Source organism: Prunus mume, linkage group LG7, assembly GCF_029339155.1.
Source record: "Prunus mume cultivar Tortuosa linkage group LG7, ASM2933915v1, whole genome shotgun sequence".
Classification (NCBI taxonomy): domain Eukaryota; kingdom Viridiplantae; phylum Streptophyta; class Magnoliopsida; order Rosales; family Rosaceae; genus Prunus; species Prunus mume.
The window spans coordinates 2863952-2891615 of record NC_142704.1 but is presented as its reverse complement, the minus strand read 5'-3'; the positions used below and the strand labels follow the sequence as shown (position 1 = coordinate 2891615).

Sequence of the window (27664 nt, the reverse complement as noted above, 5' to 3'; positions counted from 1 at the left end):
CGGGTTAGCGTTCTTTTTCAATTGAAAGACAAGACCAACCCTGTTAACGTTATATTGTTTATTTTACTCGTTTAATTTCAGGCATTTTGAATTGGGAAAAGGGTTTCGCAGTGGACATGACGAAACCGAACGTCGATCTTCTCCGTCGTCGGACGATTACGGACTCGGACCAATCGCCGAGTGGGCTCGGCGAGTCGGGCTCCGACCCGGAGGCCCAGGACTTCACCTTTGCGTTCAATGATATCAATTTCTCCGATCGGATTTTGAGGATCGAAATCGTACCTGATTCCCCCGAGGCCAAACCCGACGGTGTGGGATGCTCCACCGCCTCTGACTGGGAGCGTAACAAAAAGAGAAGGAGGGCCGATATTAAGAGAGACAGTGGTAATTTTTTATCTTTTTAGTTATCTCCTTATTCATTTAATTTTGAAAATTTTCGGTTGGTGGTGGGTGGTCTGGATGGAATTAGGTTTTGTTTGCTTGCTGTGAAAACGAGGGAAATCGAAGGAAAGTGGAGGTCTTTAATGGTTTCTTTATGGATCTTTGAGTGGAACTGATGAGGAGTGTGAGTGCCTTAATAGTGCTCAAGTGGGTGCGTGTGCATTTGGCTTAATTTTGGTCGATAGGGTTTAGGGTTTGAAAATGTGAAGTGTTTGTTAGTTTATGCACAACCCCATAAAGCATAGTTTCTTGAATTTAGGCAAAAAGCTACACTTTTTTGTGCATGTTATGTTGGCTTGTTGTTTTGTTTGTGGTGTAAGATAGACTACTACAGTGTACATTTATGGCACTTTGCTGTGACCATGATTATTGATAAGTTTTTAAATTTCAGTTAACGAGGTTAATTTAATTAAGAGGATGCTATTTTTTGAAGAAATGGGTAATAATATAAATACTTAGCACCAGTTATTGAATTTGTGGTATCTAATAGCATCTGAGTTTTGTAATACCTTATTGGTTAACATATAATAACAATATGATGGTGTAATGGCCTTTGTATGTTGTCTCTGTTTAACAAGAATTCTTCCTACTTCTAGTTTTTATTCTTTCCTTCTTTTTTTTCCTGCCACATTTCTTTACTATCTTGAGTTTTAACTGTTTAGGCATTCCGTGCATCAGCACACGGATTTTACTTACTCTAGTTTTTATGTTATTAGAAAAGAAAATGCGTACTTTTGCTTTTAGAATCCATGAGAATATCCATATTACTGATTTGGATTATAATTGCTCTTTTGCTCTTAGCTGAGGACATTCTTGCGCACAGTGAGGAGCAGGTCTTAAACTGTAACATACCAGATACAGTGGATGATGTGGCATTTGAAAATCAAGATGAGGAAGCTGCGGCAATGAATGAGTCACCTTCTGGCGTTGGAAGAGGTACATCCTTTTGGTCTCTCTTGTTGTTACTCTCCAATCTGCCTGTACTGGAAAAGTTGTATGAATTTTGTTGCCTTCAATCTAAATTAGCTTACCCTACTCATATGTACAGAATATGAAGTTTTGTTTTCTTCCTACTACTAGTATACTGCTTTGGTGATTTCTCATGCGAATCTACTTTATTACATTTGAAATAGCCCACATTTATGTATCATCATTGTATATCAATTACTTCTGTGGCTTGTTTTATTTCTGGGTCACCATCGTGTATTGTATTTTAATATCCAATTATTGAATGGCTATGGTAGGATTTTGACGATTCACTAGAAACTTTTGTAGTTGATGAAGCTGTGCATAGCAATGACTCGTCCTGGAGCATGGACTGTTCTACAGTTCTTAAGGTCAACACCATACATGTCAGTTCGCCAATTTTGGCTGCAAAGAGTCCATTTTTCTATAAGGTGAGGGATCCTGTCCTGTTGATTGCTGCTTTTGTTCAATGGCTATCTCCAGTCACTAACTTGTTCATTTTGTGTCTCCATAGTTGTTTTCGAATGGGATGAGAGAGTCAGAGCAACGGCAAGTAACTCTAAGAATTCACGCATCTGGTAATTGCTCCCAAATTGTATTATCAGATAGTTAGAAATGTTGATCTATCTCTGTAAGGAAATTTGCAGACTGTAGTTATGCTATTTCTTCAAAAAAAGAAAATCATTAAATTTTGTGTTAGCCTTCTCTAACAATAACTACACTTTCTTTCTTTAATCCAAATGCAGAAGAAGCTGCCCTCATGGACCTTATTAATTTTATGTATAGTAACACTCTATCCACGATAACACCTCCTGCTTTGTTGGATGTGTTCAAGGTTGCTGACAAATTTGAGGTTGCATCTTGCATGAGATATTGCAGTAGGGAATTGCGGAAGTTTCCTATGACTCGTGAGTCTGCTTTGCTTTATTTGGACCTTCCATCTAGTGTTTTGATGGCTGATGCAGTTCAGCCACTGACAGATGCAGCAAAACAGTTCCTTGCTGGATGCTACAAAGAGATATCCAAGTGAGCTTCTTTCACACAACTCTAGTCTCTTTTGGATATATATATTTATTTTTATTTTTTATTTTTATTTTTATTTTATTTTACTTGAAGTTTTCAAGTGTTCTAATCCTTTTCTGTTTCCACCCATTTGTGAAGGCCTCTTGTTTATGTTTGTTTAAATAAGATTTCAGAGCCTTTTTATTTCCTAAACATGCAACCACCTTTTGTTTTCCCTATTTTTCTTCCAGTATTAACATTTACTTACATGGCCTGAATTCTTGTAAAGCGTCCATTCCCTCCATTCTTGGTTGATTAAATCAGTCAATATTAATTGATTAATGTGTTATCTTTATTGAGTGATTGCATATTCAACAGTATAATTCTTGAACTGCTATATTTCTTACCAGGTTCCAGGATGAGGTGCTGAACTTGCCCCTGGCTGGTATTGAGGCTGTACTGTCTAGTGATGATCTCCAGGTGGCGTCAGAGGATGGCATTTATGATTTTGTGCTAAGGTGGGCTCGGTCCCATTACCCAAAACTGGAAGAACGACGAGAAGTCCTTGGCTCACGCCTTGGTCGGCTCATTCGTTTTCCACACATGTCGTGCCGGAAGCTTAGGAAGGTTCTAACCTGCAATGACTTTGATCCTGCACTTGCATCAAAGATAGTACTTGAGTCTTTGTTTTTTAAGGCTGAGGCACCATTCAGGCAGCGCTCCCTTGCTCTAGGGGATCGTCGCTTTGGGGAGCGGTCTTACAAATACCGGCCAATCAAGCTGGTGGAATTTGAACAACCCCGTGACCAATGTATTGTGTTCCTGGACCTAAAGCGCGAAGAATGTGCACGGTTATTTCCAGCTGGTCGGGTGTACTCACAGGCTTTTCACCTTGGTGGGCAGGGATTTTTCTTATCAGCCCATTGCAACATGGACCAACAAAGCTCATTTCATTGCTTTGGGCTGTTTTTGGGGATGCAAGAGAAGGGATCGGTTAGTTTTACAGTTGACTATGAGTTCTCAGCAAGGTCAAAGCCCGGGGAGGATTATTTGAGTAAATACAAAGGAAATTACACTTTCACCGGAGGGAAGGCTGTTGGCTATCGCAACTTGTTTGGTATACCCTGGACGTCATTCATGGCCGATGACAGCATCTATTTCATCGATTCTGTTCTCCATCTCAAGGCCGAGCTCACCATCAGGCAATGAGTCCTTTCTGGGCGGAGTGATTTGGAAGAGCTTTGATTGCCTTGTCTAACACCCCCTGTAGTTTAGATGTCTGGCAGGTTTAGGTACATTTTGGCATCAAAGACTGGGTTGTAGTTTAATTTACCCCAGTCAAGTTGTTCTTATATCTTCAACTCTTCGTTCCCAAAGAAATGAAAAACGTAGGGTTACTGGAAACCTTTTGTTTTTGCCTTTATCATTTTCTCTTTCAACTATCTTTTCAGTAAATTACTGTGTTTTTTGGCTCTACTGGTATTGGAATATGTGGTGAAATGGGCATTTTCAAGACCAAATTTCAACTCTTCTGCCAATTTTTTTTATTTATAAAAAAAGTCCAAATTTCGTGTACCAAACAAAGGGCCAAATTTCAACTCGGCCCTATTCCAATCAGAAATTGGCTTGAGCTTTAGAGTGGGAATATATATCTGGGACAAGAGGCAAACAAAACAAAACTAAATTTCCCAAAAAAAAAAAAGGGATATGATTTCCCCACTCTCCTTTTCTCTACTTACACTCTATTTTACTTTTTAATTAATTTTGTTCTTTCTCTTTCATATTCTACCCTTACCCTACATTAATTTCTTTTTACTTTACTTTTATATTAATTCTTTTTCTTTATACTTAATTTTCTAACTTGCACTCCATTTTTCAGTATTTTTTTTTCTTTTAATCGAGTAAGAAATTAGTTTTTTTTCCCCCCCTTCAATACTGAAAATGGAGTGTAAGTTGAAAATTAAGTATAAAGAAAAAAATAATAATATAAAAATGAAGTAAAAAAAAATTAATGTAGGGTAAGAATAGAATAGGAAATAAAAAGAAAAAAATTGATTAAAAAGTATTAAAAAGCAAAAGAGAGTGTGAGTGGAGAAAAAGAGAGTGGGGAAATCAGCTTCCAAAAAAAATAAAACAAAGAAAACCACATGAGATTCTATTAATGTTTGTTTGTATCTTTCTTTTTTCTATTTACTTTAGGTGCAAAGATAACTAGGCAAATCAGATGGCAAATTTTGTAGCTATTTGGCACAGCAAACTTCGTGATGCTTGCTGCTGTTTACAAGTCCACCTGCTCATCATAGCTTTAGCTTGGAATGATGAAACTGTAAATTTTAGAGTTCAAACAGTACTGTTTCTTATCGTTCGAACATCCGAGTATGGTATATGCAGTTTTTACCTTTTTGTATAAATGGAATAAATAATCCATTTATCTACAAGGGATATTTGGAGAAACCTCTTTTTGGTTTTTATCCCAATTTCTTTTTGATTTTATGCTATGTTGACGTCCAAATGTTATTATTGTACGAACGTCATGTATTTTCTATTATTCCTCTCCTCCATGTTTCCTCCATATTTACGTTTTATATATTTTTATATATATCCATAAGAAGGAAACAGTCCCATCAAAATTGATCAGCCATCTAAATAGTAATTACTACAGCATATAGTACTTTTAATCAAAATGGGAATATAACTCATTGAATTATTATATTCTTGATTCTGATTTAACACCTAAAAGAAAAGAAATAAAGATTATGTTCGTGTTGTTTCCTCACTCCAAGTCTCCAAGTACATGTTACTGAGACAAACAATCTTAAATATTGCTAAAAAAATTCTTTCTTTTTTTTTATTTTTTCTTTCTTTTGCTCATGTGAAAGAATGAATCTTTGCTTTGTCAAATCGTCATCACTAGCTTCATTAAAATTGATTAAATATATAACGTTATATGAGTGCTTGTGCTTCACCCAGAGCAAAGTTAAATTCTGTCTCCTTTAATTAGTTTGTTAAACAAATTGAAAGTAGCAACAGCTATGGATCATTAACTTGTTAATTATATTAACTACGAAAATCTCTGCTTTATTGCCGACTCCGGCATGAGGAATTGAAACCATGCGTATTAGTACGTAACACCAAAAGTTTGATCTGGCTTTACAAATTTTATATGAATTTATAAGCAGCCAAGGCATCCCAGCATTACAATTTACATGGGATCTGCTTGCTTTGTTCAGTCATATCAACAAAGCTAAGGCAACCTTTTAACCTTTGAATAGTATTGTGTCTGCCTACATGCTTAGAATATGCATTTATCACCACCGTAAGGAATGAATATCACACCTCAAAGAGGCAACTCTTTGATCGATGGCTTTGTTGTTCATGTTTTTCTTCTTTATATCACCACTTAACGATCGATGGCTTTGTCATTCAATCTGCCACGTGATACATGAGTTCTCAATTCCAGATTATTAGATAAATAATTATAATTAAGTCGTGTCATATCATAATTTGCGATTCGTGTTTTTTTCTCTTTGGATTAAAAATGGACTTTATTAAGTAGATAAAAAGTTAGGAGACACAAGCGCATGCTTAACCAAAAGATGCACTGCCTGATTATACTCACTATTCGTGTTATATATGTCATGTCATAATTAATAATAATTTCACCAATTTAACTTATCATATTGGATTATTCGACACTAATTCGACCAAGGATGAAAAAGAAGAGAGTAATGAGCTCACATGTACAAAGATAAGTTTGCTAACTATATTCAATACAAAAAGCTCGCAGAATTTACTCACAAATTTGTTACCCCGATATTATCTTCACCAACATAACCCCAAGGTGTGTTTTTTCTTCCCAACACACTGCTGATTATTTCTATAAGTTTAAGAAAAAGAACATTGTAGATTCCCTAAACCCTACATATTATTATTCTCAGAACTCATCAGAAGAGAAAAAAAAGTTTATATATATATATATATATTATAATTTAAAAGAAAGCATTATTCTCTGCGAAGGCAATGCTTTGGATTTCAATATCACATCAAATGGTTGAAAGACGAGAGAGAAAGAAAATGTAGAAAACCAACAAAACCGGCAAAGCCAGAGCATAATTGCAGAGATGAAGGGACAGTGGGCAGGTGCATATCATATTTATGAACATGAATGATTCTTGCAAACCCATTGTGACAAAAAGATGGACTTCAAAATTTGCATGACAGGTAATGGAAAAATACAGAAACAAACAGCTGTGGAATGGAAGAGGCATGGATCAATCAACCCTTTTTTCTATAACAAATATCTGCATGAAATGAAATGAAATGATCGAAATGAAATGCCCTCTGCCTGCCCACTGCTAATCAGTGCTGACGTACCTTGTCTGTTGCTTGAGAGTGCCTCTGCATTATCATCTGAGAAACCCTCTTCGCTAAAATATAGAAAAAGCTCCATTAAAGATTTTATATACGTTAATGATTAGTTAAGGATTTCTAATCTCATTCATTGAATTGCATATGTACCATGAAACCCACTGACGCATCTCATGAATAGTTGAGATTAGAAATTTTTAATCAACCATTAACATAAAATTCTTTACGGAGAAGTTCCCTATTATATATACTGTGATTTGTGGATAGTTAGTTACTTATATTAGAAGCTTGCCTTCAAATTCTGTACCCAATAAAGAATAAATCATGATACTTTATCCAAACCAAACATTGATATATTAATATTTGATATTTTCTTATTGATTACTACCATTTGCTAATACACATACATGGATATATTAATTTGATGTGTGATTTGAGATCAAAGTTGAACCAAGCCAAACCAAATCAAACTTCCGTCACTCCTAATTCTAAGTTGAAATTTCATAATCAAACGAGGATTCATTTGTCTCGTTGAATAAAACCTTAATGCTGTAAAATAAAAGATAGAACAAAATATGAGAAGCTTCCGAGTACTTTTACCTCGAAACTCATGGTCATGGGTGGACATTTTTACTTGGGAGGAAGGACTGGCCATTAAAACAAAGCAAATCCGCAAGAAAAATATGATCTAATAATACGATTGAGAAACATTTTGGACAGAGGTTATTGGTTGGATTAAGAAAAAAACAGTACAGGTGCAAGCAAAGCAATGCAATAAAAGGGATGCCATTAGAAGAGGAGATAGACAGAATAGAAAGATGGATGGACAGAGGAGAGGAGAGTAGGCAGAGAAAGTAGTGATTGGACAAATGGAAAAGAAATGTTATAGTAAGAAAATGGTGAACAGAAAGGAAAGGAAAGGGGTACCATTTCTCATTTTTCAGGGCAGCCTTTTTGGGTTGATAAGACCCCGATTTGAGCAAGTGACTCAGAATCTGATGTGATTACAAAATTTTCTTTTAATTATTTCCACATTCTCATCATATTCCCGTTGGCTCATGCTTGGTTCCCTCCCACAACCCCCACCCCCTCTCTCTATGTCTGCTTCCTAATTATTTCACCTTTGAATATCTTATATATTCCTTTCCAAAAAAATAAAATAAAAATTATTCTACATTATTGGGGCAAGCTTGATTTGTTGGTCTGCACTTAGCTAAGTAATTCAATAAAATGTTGAAATCCCATCCAAAAGTAATGCTTCCATAACAGAAGTCATATTTGATTGATTTTATTATGATCCAACGCAATACTAAAAAACCTTATATTCCATGCAATGGCAAAAGTAGCATTACTAAAAATCTTGAAATGCCTCTTTATTTTTTAGTATAAGCGATAGTCTAAACTACATGAGAGAGGATTTCTCACACACACACAAAATTGATGCCAGAGGGTTTGAGTCGAGTCTGAGACCTCTCTTGTTTTTATCTGATAAACTATTGATCAAATGTTGCTCCATTACTTTGTTTACCTAATCAATTGCATTGCACCATTTATTAATTACATCAAAGTGGCATATAAAGCATGGCTTCCATGCAGGAATGAGGAAAGGTAAGATAGGAGATTAAGTTAAATCAATACATGGAATTTGAGAGCTATGTGTAATTGATTTTTTGCCAAACAAGAAGTTAAGCAATAATTTGAAGGCTGCGACAAAGTGTCGACAATTCCCAAATCAAGCAAGAATTCCCAATGACTTTTTCCACATGGCGTGCTATGAATCTTGACCAAAAAGATTAAATGTTTTGCTCGCTCGAAGGAGCTTAAACCGAAATCCTTAACAATTTCGAGTATTTTTAAACTCAAACACTCCATTCACAAATCAAATCAGTTTGCATCAGGCTAAACCTAAAATCATGCATACTTGCTCTTCTTTTAACGACAAACTATTCAATGAAAGAAGAGTTGACAACGATAAGGGTTTGAATATTTGACACCGAAGAGGAAGAAAAAGCTAACCTAGGAATGCTAGTTATTTAATAAGTTTCAGCGTGGGAAATTATTTTGGAGGATTATATACATAATCATTCATTTATTTGTAGAAGCGATAGTCTAAATTACTCTAATTTAATCAAGTTTACAAAAAGAGAGACTCTCGAATTTGAGTGTAAATGGGTGGATTTACTGTCTTACTCAACTGACGTGACTAAAGTCTACTTTTGTAATTTAAAAATGAATAGTTTATGATTGCAAACAAAAATGAGTTGTTCATCATTTTAAACAAAAATGAGTATTGCTGTGGTTTTCTTTTATGAGATCTTGTGGTAAAGTGACACGAACTATACAATTTATTTCCAACTTTTTTTCAGTTCGTTCATTTACCAACTTTGCTGTGGTTTCTTTTTTGTATTTTTTGTATTTTTTTTTTCTTGAAGCTCAAGAACTGGGGTTTTACGTTTTAGACTTGAATTGACACATAATTTATTACAAACATGTCCTGTAGGGACGTTCATTGTTCAGTTGTCTTTTCGCCGATGAAAAGATATATAGTGACATATCAATTTGGTTTCTACTGCTGATCAAAACTTGAACAGCTTTTTTAGTCGTATAATTTTATGTGCTTCAAAATATCAGTATGTAGAATAAACTTGTTTTGTTATTTTATGTGCTTCCAATAATCTAATGACTTAATGTATGACAAGTTAAATTCCAAGGTAACACCGTTAAGTTTATCTAAATTTAAAAATAAAAATAAAAAACCTCCGACAACCACCCTACGCCCACAGGCAGTATCTCTTCTTCCCTCTTTAACGTCGGCCAACCTTCTCTCCTCTTCTTTCTCTCTTTCCCCTATCTTGCTGAATAGAATTTGTCCAAGGGGAGTAATCACATGGTAGGAGATAGAGGCAACAGAGTGGTGGATCGTCGATCCTAATGCCCCACAATCACCACCCCAACACTCAATTTGAAACCCATCAGCAAAGCATCAACCTCTCAAAACCAAAATTGAGGAGGGAGGAGGCAGGTTGGTTGTTGGTGAGAAGGAGGGAGTTTCCTGTAGCGTGGGTTGGTGGTTAGTTGAATTAACAGGAAAGACAGAAAGTGGGGGAGAGAGAGGAGGGGAGGTTGGTTGGTGGTGATAGGCCGAGGGAGTTGCCTATAGCATGGGGGAAGGGGTCGACCATGGTGCCGTGTAGTTGACCGATAGGTTTTTTAAACATTATTTAGAGTTAACATTGTTAACGGAGAATAATAATTGAAATTTGACGTGTCATATTGTAGGTCGTTAAATTATTAAAATGATCGAAATTTGACAAAATAAGAATAAATGCACGATTATTAAATGCAGAAGCTCGAAATTCCTTATTGGCTAAACCCCTGTCCATACTTGAGGCCCCACAGCGTGTGTGTGTAGGCAAATCAGGAACTCGCACAATAACAATAGGATTCGAACAGCTGACCATTGAGTTTACAGTTGGCCCCAACTCGTCCTTCTCATGGGGCAGAATTTATATTGTTGTTCCCTCAAATAATGAATCTGCATAAAACTGAAGTTAACTAAACCTTAAACCTATATTATATGAAATGAAAGGCATGCACTGATGTAAAACAGGACCAGCTGTCCGTCCAGATCTAAGTAACCCACACAATTGCTAACATGTGTCACACACACATTTATATGATATTTAATTAATAACATTAATCAGGTTTATATAGTTCTTTTCTTTTGGTAAAGACTGAAAAAAGACCATATAATATATGTACCACCCAATCGGACGGAGCTGCATAGATTAGTATTAAAATAGAAAACAAAAAGGCTACGAGGATTTTGTCAAATTAGGCTTGTATCCATGAAACCCTAGCTAGGAAGATATAGGTTTTTACTGGAATCTATAGCTGTAGGGTTCAATCAATCAGCATTTCTCTTTTCTTTTTTGTACTTATTTAGCTTCATAGTCTCACTCCCTGTAACAACTTTCTTTATCAACAAACAGCATAATTGGGACTTTTTCCCATATATAATTGGCTGTCTAATTTTGTTTGTATGTCAGCCAGAGATAAGTTACGTATTCTCTTTGAATTTGAGAGATTAATACAGTATTAATACTGTAATTGAATAGTTCCTCATCACTAATAAATTATTTGTAGAGGACGAGGGGGTAGCGCAAGTGGTTAAGGCACTCCCCTCATCACCCAGTGATTCTGGATTTGAAACCTCCCACTCCTTGTAACTTTGACGACAAAAATAAAATAATTTGTACAGAATTTTTCATCTATCTTGTCAAGTTAGGATTAATGCTTAATTAACTCATAATGTTGTACGGCATCCAAATAAGGGTTAGGATTAGAGTAGAGTTCATTGTTTCTTAACTTTTTTTTATAAAAAAGAATGAAATAAAGAAATCTCTAGGGCATATGCAAAGGAATAACTAAAATAAGTGATGGGCTTTTCATGACTATTGGTACAAGTTTTAATACATGGCAACATGAAAGGAAGAAAGAATATGAATAACTTCCCTTCAATTGTTTAAATAAATAAATAATAAGTAATGTCCAATTAATGTATAATAAAATATTATGTGTGGTCTGACATCAGCCTTTCTTTTAGCTTATATAAAGCCATCACCTCCATTTGAAGATCCATGACTCGTTTAGTTGAGGTGGCAAAGTAATAGCGAGCCTGTCTTTTCTCTCTCTCTCTCTCTCTCTCTCTCTCTGAAGTTTTGTAGTTATGGGTTGAGAGTTAGGGTTACCATGGGACATGGAAAATCTTCCTTAGATTTGATTTCATATTTGACTATTTAGTTTGGTGAAGAGAGCTTTCTTCAGTCCACTCATGGGTGGCAGTAGGATTTAATTAGCTGCCGAGTCATTCATCCAAATACTGGGTAAATTAGCTCAGGACACCCAGTAAATGTGTGAATGAAGCGGGAGACAAATTGGATCTTAAGCTTCCTGTACTTGGACTGAAGGGAGCTCCCTCAACTATATATTTCAATATATTCCTCTTCTTAATTATCCTATTTATGTATTTGTTTACCATATCTTAATTGATTTGCTTCAACTGCTTATCCACTTAAGTATGCTTAGCCAATATCTTAATTCATAATTAGCTTCACTTTTTCTTATGTTTATCTTGTCGGCTACCCTCGAAAGGGAGCTATATATATATATATATATATTTATATTTAAGCCTAATATCTTAGGCTTGTATCTATCTATTCTTGTAGCTTGGCTTGCCTCTTTTTTTTTGTGTATAAAATAATCATTGCCTTCAGTTTCTCAAGTAGGGCTGGAACTCTGAGCTCTCTACCCTGTGTTTTTTTTAACCTGTAAATCTAACTAAGGGATTTTATTGGTACACAGGAAGCACTTGTATTTGTGATTTGTTTTGCAGTTAGGGTTTCGTGAAGTTGCTAATCTCTGGAGTTGGAGAGAAATAAAATATTGAAGCAGGCAACGCATGAGGAAGAAGAAACCTACAAAGCTCACACGTTCACACGCTCACACGCTCACACGCTTTACAAAACATTAGCTTCTTGGTTCTTGCTTTCCCACAGCAACAAGTTCCCAGACATGTCTCTCCTACAGGCTTTGCTCAATTACCAAAATATCCTTGGCGTACATAGTTCAAACAACTTGAGTTGGCCAGAAAGTTGTGTTAATGAATGTTTCGTGTAATTTTTTTTGGTGGCTCTGTATACATTTATTTGTAACCTTCAATGCAAAGGGTGAAAAATGTATATATGCTATGTCTTTTAGCATGCATAGTGTTCTTTCTGTCTCCATGTCAATGGTCGGGATCTTCTGTCTGGAATTTGTACATCAGCCTATTTGATGTGTTTCTTGTTGAGCTGGATAATGTTTCTATTTCTTTTTGTGTTGAGTGTGTGGTAGTATTTCATCAAGTAACCGCACCATAGACTCAAATAAAAAAGAGTGGGGAAGAGGCAAGTGATGGAAACACTTACCTCAACTCAATAGTAAATTTACACCACATACGAACGCTGCTCTCACAATAACTAATCATGTAACGAACATTTATTCCAAAATAATTACTCACAAATGAACAATAATATTGTCATTATTTTTCGGGTAACCATATTGTTATTTTAAAGATGTAAGTTAAGTTTCTTCTAAGATTGTGGTCTGGCCCTTAGCTAGGCGAATGAGTTGCTCTTATACTTCGCCTTCCCCAAAACGAATCTCTGAAAAGAAAATATAATCTCCGAGTCCCAATCGCAGGTGTTTCTAACAGTGTGCCTTTAGTTTTCTTTTCTTTACTTCCGTCATTTTATGATGTTTTTTCCTTTTCTTTAACTCTACAAGCATACAAACACAAATACCAAATTTGGATGCAAGCTTTACCTCTCTCTCTCTCTCTCTCTCTCTCTCTCTCTCTCTCTCACTTTTACAAAATCCAACGGTTCTTTCTCGTGCTTTTGATGGATTATTGCACCATCTTTAACAAACATGAGTGCTATTGTTTTTGTCATTACTGGAATGCAAACATTTGGCGGAATTATGAGGAATTTTCCACGTGTCAATTTCCCACTGATATATACTTCTCAAGGGGGTCTATAGTTTGTGCTCATCATATAGTTGGGATTGACGAGGAGTTCTGCATTAGCTTTATTAAAATCCCAAGTAGTATAAAGTACTATCTTCCCTTTATTCTCTGGGTCCTGGATGTTCCAACCCATTTGGAAAAAGGTTTAGCGTTGGTGAACTTGATTTTGATTTCTTAATCCCAATTAATTTTCCAGCATCTCTCTTAAGATTTGTCGCAAAATCTTTCTGGAAAACAATGAGATAGCGATGCTTCTTCTGTCTTTGTTACGTGATGAAGAGTCTGAAATACGACCAGCTCAAGATCTCAATATAATCACTGTATAATTAATGCATTATTAACTTTTTTTGGTCTAGCTAATGTCAGATCTTAATCATGTTTGTTTTTTATACAGATGGGTTCACATGCTTAATCAGCTGCTGTGGAAGAATCCAAATCTAGTCAGCATGATTAGTAAGACAGTGAGGTGATTGGGATTTTTTTTCTGAAGATATAGTTTAAGATCTTTGTTTTAATCAAGGGGTGCAAGACCCATCCACTCATTGTGTTTTGATATATTAAGCATAATCAAATCTTCATCTAGTTCTCTCTTATTCGATCTCTTGACTTTTGTTCTTTACACTTATCTATCAGATCTCTTTAAAATCTTTCATGGTGTACCACCATCCTAATTTACAACGGCTTTCTTGCTCTCAAAGAGCATACTCAAAATTATATATTTTGTGGTTTATAAGAGACTCGAGGCCTACCAGGGGTGGGTCATTGTCAAACTCTCGTTTTAAATACGGGCTAAGTCTTTCTACCACTAAAGCTATAAGCTCTTACGTATTAAAATGCACGAGAATTATAAGACATCCATTTAGCATCGAAAGGCTGCATAATCATTTTTTTCTTCTTTTAACTTACAACTTTCTCTCGCATAATCACAATATAGCTGTTTTTCTTTTTTAAGTCATCACAATCAAGCTGTTTTTCTTTTAAGTCACCTAAGAATGAATGTCGTTTCTAAACACTGGCTGCTGTACGGCATGGAAACAGAAAATACGACAATGGAACTTCAAAAAAAACCAATAAACGACTGCACATGTAAATATAAGTTAGGGGTTGAAGATTAAAGAAGATAAGGCCCTCTCCTCCCTTTATCGAGTTCCCTTTGCATGCAGTGCAGCAGCTGAAATGGTGGAAGCAAAAGGGTTGGAGATATTTGAAGTTGGGCCCTGTGAAGATGCGTACAGAATGGGCTTCCTGATAGGCCAGAGGTTTTCAAACCAGATAAAGAGCAGGTTGGCCAATGACCTCATTCTTCAAAACCAGCTCCTCCCTTTTGCTCAAACCCCAGAAGCACGGCAACTTCTCCAATCTCTCACTGAAAATAATAGAAACAAGTTTCCAAGATATTGGGAGGAGCTCATAGGAACAGCAGAGGGAAGTGGGGTGCCAGTTCTTCAGGTAATACATGCTTATATGATTAAAAATTAAATTGTCCCATTCATTAATTGCATTAATTGGTCACATTGTGGTTGTTTAATTATCATGTGCAGATTATACTAATCAACTTCAGGAAGGAGATTCTTGCATTTCTTCCTAAGACGGTGATAAACCCGGGAATCGATACCCCGGATGACTGTTCTGATGTTCTTGTTGCTAGTGAGTCCATGGCAGTTGTGGCACACAATGAAGATGCAAACGTTGCTTTGGTTGGCCACACGTATGCTCATTCTCTTTCTCTTGCATTTTTTCCACTTTTGCAAATCTTGTGACAATAAGTCAACGTCTTGTTGACCATTTTGCAGCTATTTGATAAAGGGAACTCTGCTCAATGGGCTATCGTTCATTGCTTATACTTATGCAGGGGAGCTCCCTAGCTGTGCATTTGGGCTCAACAGTCATGGATTGGTATTTATTTATTTATTTATTATAACTATTTTGCAGTGTTTGAAATCAAATGACAGGAGCAAAACCAAATTGTTTCAATATAAGTTAAACCAAATTGTATGCTGAAAAAGTTATCCATCACATAACCTACAGGCTTTTACGCTGAATTCGGTACCCCCTTCTGAAAGTGAGATTGTTGCTGGAGGCATAGGGAGGAACTTCATATCACGAGACCTCCTCGAAGCAGCAAGCATTGACGACGCATTATGTGTAAGGCATGGTAGTGTTGAGTTCTTTAAGCATCTGTGTTTGCTTCATTGTCAGTTGTTTTAATGGCTTGAATTGCCTCTTCAGAGAATCAAATCATCAGAAGTTTCCATTGGACATAGTTACAATCTGATTGAGACTAGGACACGCAAAATTTCGAACGTAGAAACTGCGTCAAGAAACCGGGTTTCAGTTTATGAGGTCGGTGCAACACCATTCTTCCGTGCAAATATGTATCTACATCTGCAGGTTGATCAGGTAAAGCAAAATTGTATGCCAAACAGATTGGTGGTACAATTTAGTAGATTCTACACAGAAAAGTAAAATCAAATAGTTTGAAGCCGATCATTCAACTTGCTTCAATTTCAACTAAATTAAATCATTGGTTTCTGTGAAGGTACAAGATGAGAACTCAAAAACAAGGCAAAGCAAAGCGGCTGTGCTACCTAAAAGATCAAAAGAAGATTTCCTGTCACTTCTAGGAGATACAGATGACCCAAAGTACCCCATCTATATGATAGGTGATTTAGAACATAGATTAAACTTCCTTTTTGTCCCCTCCAAGACGTTTGTGGTAACACTGTTTGCCGTGCTTCCAGGTCCATTGCTTTACACTCTGTGCACAGCTATGATCGATTTGGATGAACAAACACTGTCGATTGTTGAAGGGAACCCAAGAAAAGGAGAAATCTCTCACATCTTCTCTCTGTGTTCAAAAGATTTCAAAATGCCATAACAAAAGCTCCAAGCAGCCTACTATTTCATCTAGTTGCATTTAAGGGACTTCTTCTGGAGCTCCTAGGCGGGTTCGTAGAGGCCTAACATGTGCCCATCAATACAGCGCACGGATGCAACCTGGCCACAAGATTGTTACATGAAATGCTGCATCCACAAGAGCAATAATAGAAAAATAAATTACATCAAAGTTCTTGTTAGAATTTCGGTCATCACCTTGCCATGGATTTCGTATTTGATAGGGCCATCTAGCTCAGCTCCCAAAGCCATTAGTTTTGTCATTGTTTGATTAATGTCCTTCACTGTGAAAGACAGAAGTGAAGAGTATCCCATTCCCTTCTGCATGACATGATCACTGTGAAACTTGATTAGCAGCTACCATTTTCGATCAAATACTCCACAACCATAATTGTTTTATTGTTAAATAAACAGAAAACCCAGTAACACCATGTTAATAGGATCAAAGTCCAAGACCAGAACTTCATTTTTCTGTTAACACACAAACACATACAAAATGTAATATTTCATGGCAATCGGTGAGTAAACAACTCTTGTAGACAAATAAGCAAACAGGTAGCGTGCATAAAACTCCCAGTCTTGGGCAGAGAGAGTTACTTGGGGGATTGCATGAGGGCAAGTTTGACTGGGCCGGATTGAAGCTCAGCCCAGCGAAGAGTACATACATCGACGGTGAAGTCCAAGCCTTCCGAGTAGAACCGAGCAGCTTTTGGCACGTCCTTGTGCGTCTGTAGTATCCACCTAAACGACGCCGCTGCCATCTCTCTCTCACTCTATGGAAAGCTGAGAGGGACTATAATATGTTGATGATTAGGTAATTCTTGTCTTTCTTTTATTTTGTCTATACTTCACTAAATAAATATGATAAAAATATTGAGATAATTTAAAATCATTTTGTTATGCTTTATTTTTGTTTCATCATATGATATGATGACAAGAATTTCTTTATTATTTTATACAAGCGATATTGGAGAGAGAAGAATCGAACCTAAGACCTAAAGTACAATATATATACTCTTAATTATTTGAACTACAAACTCTTCCTAAAATTGGCAATTTTTCACATGTTAGTTTAACTTCAAGTAATTCCGTAATGTGAATTCAAAAAACTTATTAAACATACAATTTATGGCTTTTTTTTAATCACCGGAAGAGGATTCGAACTTAGAACAGGATTCGAATTTAGAACCTCTTCCAACATGAAGAAAAAAAGTACCACTAAAGAAAGAGACCTATGATTTTCTTTCCTCAACTTTCTTAACTTCCTTTCCCAACCTACATTACATGGCACATTATACGGCCAGAAAGCATAACTCAAAATTGTTGTTGGTCTTCAACTCTTTATGATCTGTGTAGGCTATGGAACGTTTTAACATTACACTCATATACAGACTTCTCTTTAAAAACCTACCAGAGATGGAGAAACAGAACTCTAATGAGTGAGAACAAAGATATCCATATCAAAAGAGTGTCACGGAAATATTCACAAGAAGCAAATCCCCACAACCAGCAGGCAATGCAGGATCAGCAAACCCTTTCAGAGTGTTCAAGCCAACATCTCCTAAGAAGATCAAGAGGTGTTTTTGGAAGGTTTTGAACGCGAACGTTGTCCCCTCGACCTTGCTTCAAGAAGCTTTGCCTTCAAGGTGTTCTCCCTTGTCCGCAGGGGCAACTTTGAAGAAGCTTCGGACATGTCACGAACCGGGGATGCCAGTCGTGCCATCCACTGTCTTACTGGACTTGGCTGGTTCCTCCGTCCAATATTACTGCAGGAAGCCTCATTGTAGTTATTTTCAGAATGTACATGCCCAACATCTGACATCAAAAGTTGACTTCTTATACGGTTTTCAGCCATGTGATTTGAATTAGAAACCTGGCTTTCATCTTGTTTATTTCCTTTTCTGTAAGTCTCGTCTTCTGTGGCTTCACAATGTTCAGAATTTTGGGGTATGCTTATTTCGGTTGGCTTCCCTTCTTCTGTTTTCCCCTGCTCTTTATTTACTATCTGGGACTTATCATTTTCATTGCACGACATGGCCCAAGCCATCTGTTCTTCAAACTTAACTTGCAAGCTGGAGGGAGTACGGCTTCTTACCCTTTCAGGTTTTTTCTTTGAGGGTTCCAATTTCAACTTTTCATCAATATGATTATCCACAGCTTCATCCCCATGCAATTTGAAGTCACTGTTGGTTGGCTTATTGAGCTCAAAACAATTTGAATCACTGCCTAAAGAATCATCTTCTCCACCCATGTCTCGATGAGCACTCACAGCCTCATTCAGAGGGGCAGATTCCAGTGAGTTCTTACGATCCCTTGGCAACAAGTTTTCAGTATTCTTAAGAGTGCTCATATGTTTAGCTCTAAGGAAGGTCTCTATTTCAAGGCTTAATTTATCCACTATTGAGTTCTTTCCTGAAAAACCACACTCGGCTTCTTCTAGCTGCATCTGCATCCGTTCATCCATCCATGATTCAGAAACATGGAGAATCAATCGATCACGATCAGATCTTCCAGTCCAATCTTTGTCAGATTTCTGTTTTAAAAAATGCACCTCTTGTTCATATTCTTTTATTCCCTTAGCAAACTCATCACATAGTTCTTCCAACAACTTCCTTGATTTTCTCTCTCTTTCAAGCTCTTTCACAGAATTGGAAAGAGAAGATTTCAGTTCAGAAAGCTCCCGCGCTAACTTCCTGTGTAGGCTTTCTGATCGTTTTCTTAACTTCCTCTCATCCTCTAGCTCATCCCTCACAGATTGAACTGCAGCATGGATTCGATCCTGTTCTTTGCTCTTCCTAACTAGTTTATCTTCTCCAATTTGCTTCATCAAATCATCTAGCTCATGTCGATCAGCTTGCCGCACCCGAACCAACTCTTTGATCTTGACACGGGCATGATCCAACTCTGCTTTCAACGCTTTTATTAATGCTACATTGGAGGTATGCTGTTCCTCCAAGCTCCAAATTCGGTTCAAGACTTTCAGAAGTTCCGTAGATGGTTTAAGATTATAATGTGATCCACCAATCCTTCCCTTAAAGTCTAAAGAACTGCTAGGAGTGACTGCAGGGTCATAAGGAGCCACCTGAAAAACAGAGGTGAGAAACTATGCAGAAGGTTTGAGAGCATAGAAAGATTTGTTATAAATGAGGCACTAACGAAAAAACTTTGCGAATGATACTAATAAGACATGCTTCACAGATGATAAGCACAGCTTCAATCATCATACACACTTTACAGACACCTGATTCATACAAGAAATATTGGAATACTATGTGTTATGTGGTTCCCTCATCATAATTTGAATGAACGCAACACAACGCTCATGGATCATAATTACAGCTTGTGCTTTCATAACATTGCTTCTCTCTACCGGCACAAATCTAGGTGCAACTTCTTGAAATTTCAAGAATACTTAGTTCCATAGTTTTCCAGATAGTATAAGGACACAAATTAGACAATCTCAGTTCATGCATTATGAATTTGTGTGGGTCACATCATACCATCCTAGTGAGCAGTAACCCAAATGAAAACTGCCTTATTTCTACTAAAAGAAAATTTTGTAGTAGTAGCATTGCCAGAAGAAACCAAATTGTCTTATATCAAAATCAACTTTGCCTACAATCTCAATTTATATATCCTTCAAAGTAAAGGCCCAAAAAGCATTTGACTAAGTATAAACAGATGCTTACCTCCATGGAACTACCATAGCTTGCAGGAGATACAGGCTGCAAGACATGATTGTTCAACTTGTTTCTTTCGATGGTTCGATGGTGTTGCATCAATGATGCAGCAATATGCCTCCCCAAACTGCTTGCACTTTCTGGCTGGATTAGGTAATCACAGAAAAATCAGTTGCCAACTGAGAAACTTCAAATTCCACTGTTTCTGAGGATGGATCAAACATGAAGGTACTGCAACTACAAGTGCATACTTCTTTGGATAAAGTCTAGTTCATTGTGTTTTAGTGTAAAAGAAGGAAATGGGAGCACAATCAAGTTCCAGAAATCCTACAGTTGGCATCAACAAATTCTAATCTGGTGCTGAGTGGGCAGAAAGGAGCGTTTTATCAGTATGAATCTATTAATGAAATAGCACACTGAACTAAGGCACTAAACTTAGAACATATTAAAAATTCTAAAAATTATATATTTCTTTGGAAATAAAGAAAGGAAGAAATAATAATAAGCATTGACCATCACTCACACGTAACCCTAAGGCTCCATAAATCTCACAGAAACAGCAATAAATCAACACAAGCAGCAAAAGGACAGGATGTATCCATCAACATAAATATCATTCCTTCACATGATCTGGCCTATTAAAAAAAAACAGAGCAAATAATAAACAAAAAAACACAGACCCAATTTTTCTTTTGGTATATAAAACAGACCCAATTTCAACATCAATCAGAAACAAAGGAACAAAGTTACACAAACACAAAAAAAAACTCAATTGAAAACATACCAAAAACTTTGGAAAGGAAGAGACAAAAAATTCAGAACCAGTACCTGGTCAGGAGAACTGGGAGAATTATCGGCCAAAAAGTTAGACAGATCAAGACCCTTGTCTTTGCTGAGGTGGTGGTGGAGCTGAAGATGTCTCAACCTAGGAGGTGGAGCAGCAGGACCACCATTATTGTGAGGAGCTCTGTGCATCTTTGAGAGGGGAAGATAGTGGTAGTTTTGAAACTCCCAAAGAGCAGCAGCTAGTTTTCTAGCTGAGACAGAGGAGGTGGTAGTGTTACTGGTAAGGTGAGGGTCTTTAATGATGGTATTATGGCCAAAAGGGCAAAGTCTCCATGAGGACACTACTGGAGTACTTGGGCCACTTCTGCTTTTCCCTCTCCTCCTCCTCAACTTTTCTCCCAAATTTTCCTCCTTTTCTGCTCCCCCTTCCCCACTTTCTCCTTCCCTTTTCATCTCTTTCTCTCTAGGCTTCCTTTCCCCAATGCTTCTTTCTCTCTCATCTTTCTTTTCTCAATAAAAATATTCCTTTTGGGTTTGGAACTACAGTTGCACGGTGGTGTTTATAAAAATGTTCATAATGTTTGCAATACAATGGTTTTTCCTTTTATTGTTTATTTTTTTTCATTGCTCATATGTTGTATTTCTTTGTTCTCTCTACTTAAGTCAGTTCATCGTCGCTTGTATTTTTAGCTTTTAAGAGCATTTATCGGTCTCGCTTGTGATTTGAACGTTTAAAAACATTTATCAATGCACTTAAGAACCTAAGTTTGATTCCACACCCCTCCAATACCGTGTGTGTATATATATATATATATATATATATAAAATGTCAGTTCATCATATGTGTTCTCCCATTACCAAAAAGAAAAAGTTGTAAGGAAGTGGTTGGTTGGATAACATTTAGGGAAGTTACCAGCCAAGATTTGATTGATTGTACAGATCAATTGTTTATACATAAGTGTTAAATTGTAAAAATATATATATATATAAAGAAAAAAAAAGTATTAAAAGCGAAGTATCCAAACTCTGTGTGTATGAATTATACAAGAATTACAGCTTAAGTTGTTCAGTAACAAAATACTCTTTTTTTTTTATCTTTTGGATATTACTATCTGCCCAATCTATACAAAATGGAGAAGACCTGTCCCTGGTTGAAAACTTGAAACCAGAAATTCCAAACTATCTATTGTAAATAGGAACCCACCCCCCCAATCATAGGGTCTACCTCCAATATGGGGATCAGTGTCTTTAAATGGGGCCCTCTCTTCATTTTCTGGTCAGTGACCTACTAACAAATTAACAGAGGCAATTCATTTGATCACTCTTTGCATCCTTTGTTTTTGGTCATCTCATTTCTTTCTTTTTCTCTGTCCAGAAACACATACTTCTACAGCAGCATAGCATCTGCTGCAAAATGGGCATATATTCTACAGAACAGTATAATTGGGTCCAATCAGTTTTTTAATCAGACGGTGCAGAGAAAAAAAGATATGTTGCGTGTGTTTTCATGCCATATCTTTCCTTGACGTGTTGGAGTTTCACTTTGAAAGTAAGTACTCACCTACTACATCTCAAACTCATATTTACTGAAGCAACAACATGCATGCCTATTAATTCTCGTCGACAAGGAAACCGGAAATGGGTCCTTGAGTTTTAATCCAATACATATGGTAGGGTCCGATTTGTTTGTCTGTTCCTTCGGGATACGGAGAAGTAAGTGTCCAGTGGGCTTTGGAATTGCTCAGCATAGAGAATCCTCGAAACTCAGCCATCACCTGATTGGGCCACAACAATTGCAAGGTGCCCAAGGGTGGAAAGGCTACAATGAATGGTACGGGTGAGGGAATCAATCCAACCATTGAACTTTTTTATTGGTTGAAAGCTTGAACCGATGAGCTCCTCCAACTATTCTAATGGCATATTTGTGAACCCCACATGCACATCCACGTTTTTTATGTCCAATATTAGAGCCCTTTTTTGATTTCACTCTACTTTTCTGTATTGATGAAGAAGAAAATGCTTAATGATGATGGCACCACCCACCAAGCCGCCAAACAAGGATTGATTTGTATATATTCACACTATAATTATATGTATAAGTGATCGAATGAGGGAGGTCAGAATCACTTATATATGGTTAGCCGACATCTTGTTTGGGAGCAATTCTAAATATGTCAGAATCACTTATATATGGAGGAAAGCACATCCCGCGTGCCTCTCCATAAAACAATCACTTAAAGTAATTATTAACCTATCTTGAATCACTTCTTAACGAGTCATAGTGGTATCAAAGCAATTATAATATGGACAACTCAAGTTCTCCTTGATCCAAATTGAAGTCATGAATTATCAAAACTGACCAGGCACATACATGCAACGTTTATTTTTGTTGAATTGAATGATATCTTAGGGCTAAATTAAATACAAATTTATAAATTAAACCTACGCCTCAAAAACGGCCAACAAAGGCTACAAAGGAAAAGCATATCAACCCATGTGTAGCTGCCTGGATTGACCTAAGACAAAGTGTTAGGTCGTGGATATTCATAAATTAACAATCAGAATATTGATGGTGATTGGCTAGGTCAAATATATTTATAAGTTCATTTTCAACTATATATGGAGCCGTGGGAGCAGCAACCACATTCCAACTTTGGAGTTAAAAAAATGTACATGATTTATCTTGCTAAGTTATATATGTTTTTCTAAAGGTGATGAGTGTGCTTGTTAATATAAACCATTTATATTTTAAGTCTCCTTTTGGGATTATTATCTGATGAAGGATCAATCAATAACATTGTAAAATCCCTTATCAACTAATTGTCGGCAAATGAACAAAACAATTAACACTCCATACGCTAATTAAAACAATTTTAATTTTTTTATTTTACTTCGGAAAATGATCTTGAGGGAATTCTAAATCATCGGATCACTGGATAGATTCGAACTATATAATTTTTTATTTTCTTTAAAAGAGACATAATAAATCGTCTCTATATTTATATAGTCTAGTATGGCAATCAGTTTCTTCTTTCCTTGTAAAAGGATAGTTGTTGGAAAAATAAAAAAACACAAACTATGGGTTTGCTATAAAATAGTATCACTGTGCTATGACTGTTCGTATTTTTAAATTGCCCTTTTGGCCCTTTATAATCTGAAGAAGACCTTGTGATTTATGACTTATGTACCAAGGCAAGTAGGATCTTCGTTTCCTTCATATTCCTAATAGTAAGGCCATTCATGTAGAAAGCTGAATTTCTTTAGTGCAATGATCGTTCATACCCTAAGAAAGTGGGCAACATGTAGGCGGTTCATTACAAGCACCAAAACGTGTAAAACCCTTTGATTTATTTGCTTCTCGGTATGTTTGATTATATTATCCTTGTGATAGATGTTGCGTTATACATTTCATCATTACATATATAATTAGTTTCTCTTTTTAGTTTCTCTTTTGACCAGATTTGGGGTGGAGGATGGGGGCTGGGGACTATGGTAGACGAAAAGTAAAGTTTGGTCTTAGACGAGGGATTATTACTACAATTTTGCCAACATGAAATACTTTATTAGCATGTGTGAAACGGAAAGTAATGCGGCGCAACAATTGATGTTAAGAATTCTCTAGTAATTTCTTCAGGAATAATTTAGCTAATCAATTGTCGCATTGCATCACTTTCCGTTAGAAAGATATGTATGTCAAAAATTTCTTAGTAATTTCTTCGGAAATAATTTAGCTAATCAATTATCGCACTGTGTCACTTTCCGTCTCATATATGCCAGTATAGTATTCCTTTTTGACCCGTTTCCAAGGAAATTTGTTTAGATTCATTATTGCCATAGCTGTAGAAAGTCAGACAAGTGAATTTAGGGTTCCCAGGACCAGAAGTAATAAGATGTTTGGATGGTTTGCTGTTGACATGGTTTGCCGTAAGATAAGGTCTCTTCTGCCCAAAAAATAATATTTATAGAGTAAATTTAGGTTTTAGCCAAAAAAAAAATTTTACTTTTGGAAAAAGCTAAAACTTTTTCAAAAAAGACAGAAAAACCTCTCAACTTTCAAATCAAAGACATGCAAATGTAAAGGATTCTTTAGGAAATCTAAAAATAAATAAGGGCAATTTTGTCAATTTTGGCTTTCTTTTACAAAATTTCTCTCTCCTTTGTGTTTTTCCAAAATCTCCCCGCACGTACGTGGGAAGGACCGACCAGTGTGGCAGTGACCACTTCCACATTTACTTAATAAACGTATTGTAAAACGTAGAAGAGTCATCTTTTTTTTTTTCTTTTGTATATAAGGTTTTTGAAGAGTGTTGGCCACTATCACTCAATATAAGGTCTTTTATTATTAGAGTTGACCATTTTTAGAGTTGTGTTTTTCATCCCTTTATCTTGTATTTGCATGTTTTTTTTAATGAAATTGCCACCTTACGACAACAAATAAACTAAAATAAAACTCAGTCGTCAATGCATCAATATTGGTGAAGTGTCTCAACATGGCGCCACGTGATTGAGTGAATTCGAAAGTTATCACATATCATTGATGTTGGAGTTTATAATTCAATTTCACACCCAATTAGAACCTAAGAAAATCACTCAGGTAGGGCCTATCTACTTCCTGAATAATTAACGCCGATGATTAGATATTCAATGATTGGGACTTCGGACTAAACTTCTTTTTTTTTTTCTTGTATCAAAGAAGAATATTCCGTTTGATACTGGATGATTGCATACCATGGTGGCTAATTCTTAGGATCTTCCACAAATTATACTCCTATAAATTATAGGCGTACTTGACTGAACTAGACTACTTTAGATTTGATTGACCCAGATCAGCTTGGGTTGGCCAGGATTAAGATAAAGCTTTAGTACTTATTATAACCAGAGATGGATCCATGAATTGCAAATCGGATGGGTTAAATTTACCTTAAGTACAAATGTATTAAGAAAATTTAGTAAATTTAGTGGATTTTGGTTGGTTTTTGTAGATTTTTAGGCTTGGACAATAGATTTTAGGAACTAAAAACTAGAGATAACCTACAGGGGTGGCTAAATTTTTTTTTCGGGTATATCATAAGCCCTAGTTTGTTATATTTTTATTTTATATAAGTATTTTTTAGCATATTTTCTTCATCGTATTTATAACTTTTTGTTATTATACGACATTTGAAATAGAGAAAATATTGGAATTATTGATAATATTGTTGAAATATTTGGAAGGTATTGAAGGGAAACAAAGAAAGAAAAAAGAAGAAGATATTTATAAGGAATTGAAGTTAAAAAAGAAAGTAATAATAAAATAAAAACATCCCATTTTGTGGGGCAGTGCACCTAACAAAATAAAAACACATCTCATCCCAACACATATCTCCCCCTTTATCTTTTTTATTATATTTTCTCGTCTCTCTCTTTTTATTCTCCCTCTCTTTTTATTATTTTTTCCTCTCTCTCTCTCTATTCTTTTTCCTTCTTCCTCTCTTCTTCTTTTCTTTCTTCTCTCTCCGTCTGCTCCATCTCTCTGTTCTTTCTTCTTGCAGCTTTGGGATGGGCTATCTCCATTAAGTTTTTTTTTCTTCTTAAGAATACTATATGGTATTACAAATACAAAAAATATTCGTATGAGTTGTAGCCCAGACAGCCCACTATGTGGATCCGTCCCTGATTATAAGAAGTCAATATTAAAGTGGATGCTGAGCATTTTAGTTATTATCATACGTTTTATTTTATTTTAATCTTAGGGTTTGTTCGGAACTGTTTATGAATGGGTTAAGAATGCTTCATGACAATCGAAACCGCTTCTAAACGTGTTTGATAGAAAAACTTATTAAGTGTTCATACATAAGTATTCCCACACAGACCCTTACTCCTAAATACCCGCCTAACATTCTTTCGTTTTCATCTCACCTCTCTTCTAAGCTACTTGGATCTCTTTTCCCTAAACTCTTGGATTAATATTATCTTCACATAAACTAGCGTCATTTGAATAAAATTAAAGTGTCGTCAGTGTCACACTTTGTTCTTGCAACGTAAGTTTGTGTGTAAATTACGTGCATGATAAAGTGCTAATGTCGTGACTTGTGAAAGCAATTCCAGCAGCAAGGCTGGGGTGCGGGCTAGGGTTTGGGCAAAAAGTGAATCCAGAACAGAGGCTTGCCCGAGCAATGTGGACCCTAGCAGATTGGGCCCTCCGGGAGGCACTTGGAGCCCTAGTTTTGGATGATGTCGGTAGCGCTACCGCCCATAACCAGCAGCCACGTGGCGTCATCTGTGCTCTCGATCGGATTTTTTCCTCCAATCCAACGACAGAATTTTTGTGCAATAAAATAATGAAAAAAAACCAAAAATTAATGAATTTTTTTCTATAAATACCAACCTATACTCTTCACTTTTAGCACCAAATCCTCATACATTTTCGTCTCTTTGAACTATTATTCACTATCTATTTAATATTTTTTTCACTTTCAAGTTTTATTTTTCCGAAATCTTATCCGATTTTTTTTTTCCGATTATGATATATGAATTTTATAATAAAGATTGACACGTAAGAACCCAAAAATCTAATCCGAAAATATTATCAAAATTAATTGTTTAGGTAAAAAATTGTGTGAAAAAAACAAAAAAATGAATAATATTTGCTATAACAAAGGGCAACTGCTAAAAACACATTTTTTTTTATATAAAAGCAGTTACTATTTACATAAATATTAATTGTCATGGCAAGAGGTAAACGACTGCAATTGCTATGAGAAGCACTTGTTTGGTTTTGGTGGCAATTTTGATAACGCGGTGTTGACTTTGTTTGTTTGTTTGGAGACTTTTAGACCAGAGGAGGGAGGCGCCAGTCCAAATAGGTTGCGCAGCGCGACACACGTTTGTAGAAAGGAGTGAGTTTTTGTTTTTTTTCCTCGAAAATCTTTTCTTGTTAATTGAATTTGGGCCCATAAATCAATAAATTGATTTGTGA

At 36.1% G+C, this 27664-nt stretch overlaps 4 protein-coding genes and 1 long non-coding RNA gene across 6 annotated transcripts; 2 read left to right on the top strand and 3 right to left on the bottom strand.

Annotated features, from left to right (window-relative positions):
* The first annotated feature begins 49 nt into the window (after window positions 1–49).
* Window positions 50–3813, top strand: LOC103337599 (BTB/POZ domain-containing protein POB1-like). The gene is made up of 6 exons (XM_008240768.3): window positions 50–384; window positions 1243–1377; window positions 1717–1838; window positions 1922–1985; window positions 2154–2433; window positions 2820–3813. The coding sequence occupies exons 1-6, from the start codon at window positions 117–119 to the stop codon at window positions 3616–3618; spliced, it is 1668 nt and encodes a 555-aa protein (XP_008238990.2). The 5' UTR covers window positions 50–116; the 3' UTR covers window positions 3619–3813.
* Window positions 3814–6531: 2718 nt separating this feature from the next.
* LOC148915224 (uncharacterized) lies at window positions 6532–7626 on the bottom strand. Its single transcript, XR_016122161.1, has 2 exons — window positions 7378–7626; window positions 6532–6836 (listed from the first exon to the last, which is right to left on the bottom strand). It is a non-coding gene; the product is annotated as an uncharacterized LOC148915224 (long non-coding RNA).
* Window positions 7627–14438: 6812 nt separating this feature from the next.
* LOC103337601 (uncharacterized) lies at window positions 14439–16631 on the top strand. Of its 2 annotated transcripts, XM_008240770.3 has the most exons (7): window positions 14441–14794; window positions 14887–15053; window positions 15139–15241; window positions 15374–15490; window positions 15575–15745; window positions 15885–16008; window positions 16087–16631. In XM_008240770.3, exons 1-7 carry the CDS (start codon window positions 14522–14524, stop codon window positions 16221–16223), a joined length of 1092 nt encoding a protein of 363 aa, XP_008238992.2. In that variant the 5' UTR covers window positions 14441–14521; the 3' UTR covers window positions 16224–16631. The 2 variants fall into 2 exon arrangements, with proteins under 2 accessions (XP_016651217.2, XP_008238992.2); XM_016795731.2 differs by having other exon boundaries at window positions 14439–14794; window positions 15885–16631.
* On the bottom strand, window positions 15809–17339 carry LOC103337600 (uncharacterized). Its single transcript, XM_008240769.3, has 3 exons — window positions 16838–17339; window positions 16439–16577; window positions 15809–16342 (listed from the first exon to the last, which is right to left on the bottom strand). Exons 1-3 carry the CDS (start codon window positions 16999–17001, stop codon window positions 16286–16288), a joined length of 360 nt encoding a protein of 119 aa, XP_008238991.2. The 5' UTR covers window positions 17002–17339; the 3' UTR covers window positions 15809–16285.
* Window positions 17340–17478: 139 nt separating this feature from the next.
* Window positions 17479–21492, bottom strand: LOC103337602 (intracellular protein transporter USO1-like protein). The gene is made up of 3 exons (XM_008240771.2): window positions 20749–21492; window positions 19930–20064; window positions 17479–19322 (listed from the first exon to the last, which is right to left on the bottom strand). The coding sequence occupies exons 1-3, from the start codon at window positions 21157–21159 to the stop codon at window positions 17811–17813; spliced, it is 2058 nt and encodes a 685-aa protein (XP_008238993.2). The 5' UTR covers window positions 21160–21492; the 3' UTR covers window positions 17479–17810.
* Window positions 21493–27664: the final 6172 nt, after the last annotated feature.